At 36.3% G+C, this 3876-nt stretch overlaps 1 protein-coding gene across 1 annotated transcript; it reads left to right on the plus strand.

Annotated features, from left to right (window-relative positions):
* Positions 1–1678: 1678 nt before the first annotated feature.
* On the plus strand, positions 1679–2032 carry LOC138892709 (uncharacterized). The gene has a single exon (XM_070176445.1). It carries the CDS (start codon positions 1679–1681, stop codon positions 2030–2032), a length of 354 nt encoding a protein of 117 aa, XP_070032546.1.
* The last annotated feature ends 1844 nt before the right edge of the window (positions 2033–3876 follow it).

Genomic DNA, 3876 nt, shown 5'->3' on the forward strand with positions numbered 1-3876 from the left:
TCAATTCCCTTGCGATTATTGTAACTACTCAGATGTCTCGCCAAATTCTCAAGGAAATCATAAACGAGAAATACCAAATGGAACATCTAGGATCACTTCCTCAGGTTATCATACGAGTCAGCTCTATAGTTGTACTGTACTCGCAACAGTACAATAGAACTGATGAAGCTTGCTAGAGACCAGATATTCCCTTGCATCTTTTCTCATGACTTCACACATATATAATCAACATGATGCAAGGTTTTGACCTAACACTTGCAAACCTAAATATTTATTCTCTCAAGTGTGCAGCCGCCTCTATTTCCCTCTAGGCTATTGAAGAACAAAGCTGCTATAAAACAAAGAACCAGATCCCAACTTTGAATATGTCTTGTGTCCTTTAGTTTGTTGTATCTTTGTCTTTTGTTATTTACTTGTATTCCTACACAGCATTTTAGAAGCATCTAGTAGGACATCATTTAACCATTATTGTTTTTGGTTATTGACTAGAGTTAGTCAAGAGTGTGACTTTGCAATAGAGATATTACAAAGAGCTTACAATAGAGTTATTGTAAGAGGTGAAAGATTAAGAGTTTACACTACTAAAAATTCGGCAAAAACCGACCAAGGTCGACCGACCAACTTTGGTCGGTTAAAAAACCAACCAAAAAACCGACGAAAGTTGGTCGGTTTTTCAAAATATTTTTTTTTTAAATTTTTTTTTAGGAAACCGACCAACTTTGGTCGGTTTTCTTTGGCGCAAAAATACGGAAAACTATTTTTGAGTCCTGCAAAATTTATGTTTCAAGAAACCGACCAACTTTGGTCGGTTTTTCAATTAAAATAATAAAAAATTAATATTAAAAAACTGACCAAAATTGGTCGGTTAATTCGGCCGGTCATTTTAAAAAATCGATCAACTTCGGTCGGTAATTTTACTTTTTAATAAAACCGATCAACTTTGGTCAGTTATTTTCGTGCGAAAATACAATTAAAGAGTATAAATCAAATAAAAGACAGTCTTAAAACAAAATATACCAATGGTCTAATGGTAGAATAGTATCCTGCCATAGTATAGACCCCGGTTTGATTCTCAGATGGTGAATCTTTTTATTACATAATTAAAATACCGACCAACTTTAGCCGATTTTTTTTTGCAATATTTTTTTTTGAATTTAATTGACCGACTAAAGTTGGTCGGTAATTTCCGACCAACTTTGGTCGGTATGCCTTTCCGACCACAAAAATACCGTCCATACGTAAATGGTCGTGTTTTGGTCGATTTTTTGCCATTACCGACCAACGTTGGTCGGTTTTTTTGGTCGGTTTTTACCGGATTTTTAGTAGTGTTAATTCCTAGATTGCAATAGGTTATATCTGAAGTTTGCTCAGTTAGTGATGTTGAAATCATACTAGGGTAGATTAGTGATTTTAAATTTCGTGAGATGGGAGTTTTTCACATAAATATTATATGTTCTTTATTTACTATTGTTTAATGTGGAAACTGATAGAGAACCTAATTCTGTATACTGTTTGGTGGACCCTTAGTTTCTATCAATTGGTATCAGAGCAAATTCTTTCTAAAAGATTAGCACCTACAAAGGATCTTCATGGATGCTTCACAAACTTCGAGGAAGGATAATCAACCTATAGACTACAAAGATTCAACAGCCAATACTATGGTTGGCGGAAAATAAGAATGCATGACTTCATCATGCCTGATGACTCAGAGCTGTGGGATGTGATCTGTGATGGCCCTTTTGTTCCCATGAAAATTGTTGGTGAGGGAACAGTTATGGTCCCAAAAACAAGTAAAAAGTGCAACAATGCTGATAGAAAGGCTATTGAGAAGAACTTCATGGCAAAAAAGATTCTTATTTATGGTATTAGACCAGATGAATACAATCGCATCTCAGCCTGTCAGTCCGCTAAGGAGATCTCGGAAGCACTCCAAACTTCCCATGATGGAACTACTCAGGTTAAGCAGTCCAAAATTGATATGATTACTACTGAGTATGAGCTATTCAAAATGAAGGAGGATGAGTCTATTTAGGATATGGACACACGCTTTACCTCCATTATCAATGAGTTTCACTCCCTCGGAGAAGTCATCCCAAGAAACATGCTAGTCCGGAAGATACTCAGTATCCTACAAGGTTCCTCGGAAAGTAAAGTGAATGTTATCACTGAAGCCAAGGATCTGAAGAAGCTAACCATTGATGAACTCAATGGAAATCTCAAAACCTATGAGATGAAGAGGAAGAAAGATCTTGAAAGAAGAGAGCCCAAAAAAGAGAAGAGCCTGGTTCTCAAAGCTGAGAACAGTGACTCCAGTGGCGATGAGACAGACATGGCCTACCTCACTCGAAGATTCCAAAAGATCATTCGAAAAAACGAAGGAATTCCCAAGAGAGGAAGCTCTAGCAAAAACACCAAAGGAAGTGACTTCTGTCACAAGTGCAGAAATCCATGATACTTTATTAAGGATTATCCTCTTCACAACCAGGACTATTACAAATACAATACTAACAAAGTGACCAAGAGAAACCTGGTCCCTGGCATAAGGTTCAAAAGAAGAGATTCCACTGAAAATGTTGTGAAGCAAGCTCTGGCTGCCTGGGGAGATTCCTCCAGTGAATCTGAAGGTGAGGATGATCAAGAAGACACCTCCATGATGGCTGTTGAAAGTGGATCTATAGAGTGTGATTATATATTTGCACTCATGGCCAATTCTGACGATGATAAGGACAATGCGGGTGATAAGGTGAATTTTTTTGATGTTCAAATAAACTTGAAAACTTACTCTCAAAAGAAATTAATATCCTTAGCAAATGTTTCAATTGATACTTATCGCAACCTCATAAATGAAAAAAATGTTTTAACTGAGAAAATTGAAAGGTAGAACAAAAGCGAGATGATATGATGGTTGTAATTATAGATCTGAAGGAATAAGTGGAGGAAATAACAAGAGAAAATACCTTGTTAAAAAATCATATAAAAAAAATGGATGAACACCTCTAAGGGAAAGAAAGTGTCAAATGAAGCTCAACTTAAACTTGAAAATGAGCTTAAAATTGCCAAAACAAGTCTTGCTCTTGAACTTGAAAAGAATAAACAACTTTAAGAGGATTAAAAATGATCTAGCTAAGTGACTTAAATGGAACTGGTCCTCCGATGTAATCACGTCTATGTATAAGAGTAATGATGGAACAGACAAAGAATCGGGTTCCATAAGGCAAAAACTCCCTATGATCCCCATAGCATGTATGTATGTGTGACTGATAGTTGGCTTTGTACTCATTGTGGTCAAACTAGTCATTACAAGGACTCCTGTAAAGCTAAAATTCAGTCTCAACATAAAAATAAAGTTTTTGCTGAAAACAAACCTACTGTTAAGGAACCTGGTTCTCTGAAAAAGAAATATATGATGTCTGCATGGACAAAAAGAAATTTGATTCACCCATTCTATTATTGCAAGGTACCCTTTTGGGTTTCTTAGTCTAATTAGTGATTTTGTGTGCAGGCTAGAGTGAGGGAAAGCAGTCAAAATTGGTACATGGAAAGTGACTGCTCTTAACACATCATAGGAAGAATGGATGATTTTCTCTCACTTAAGGCCTTCCAAGGTGGTAGTATGTCCTTTGAAAACGGCAAGAAGGGATATATTCTTGGCGTTGGAAAGATTGGCAAAACACTCTCCCACTTAATTAAAAATATATACTATGTGAATGGCTTGAAATACAGCCTACTGAGTGTGTCCCAAATTTGTGACAAAGGGAACAAAGTGAAGTTCTTGTCAAAATTCTATACTGTCACCAACCGCATAACTGGTGAAGTAGTTCTTCTAGCAAAAACATTCAAGAACATTTATGTTGCAGATTTCAACTCTTTGAATGG

This window comes from Nicotiana tomentosiformis, chromosome 5 (assembly GCF_000390325.3).
Source record: "Nicotiana tomentosiformis chromosome 5, ASM39032v3, whole genome shotgun sequence".
Taxonomy (NCBI): Eukaryota; Viridiplantae; Streptophyta; class Magnoliopsida; order Solanales; family Solanaceae; genus Nicotiana; species Nicotiana tomentosiformis.

Coding starts and splice junctions, on each gene's coding strand:
- LOC138892709 (XM_070176445.1), top strand. CDS start 1,679: ATGCATGACTTCATCATGCCTGATGACTCAGAGCTGTGGGATGTGATC.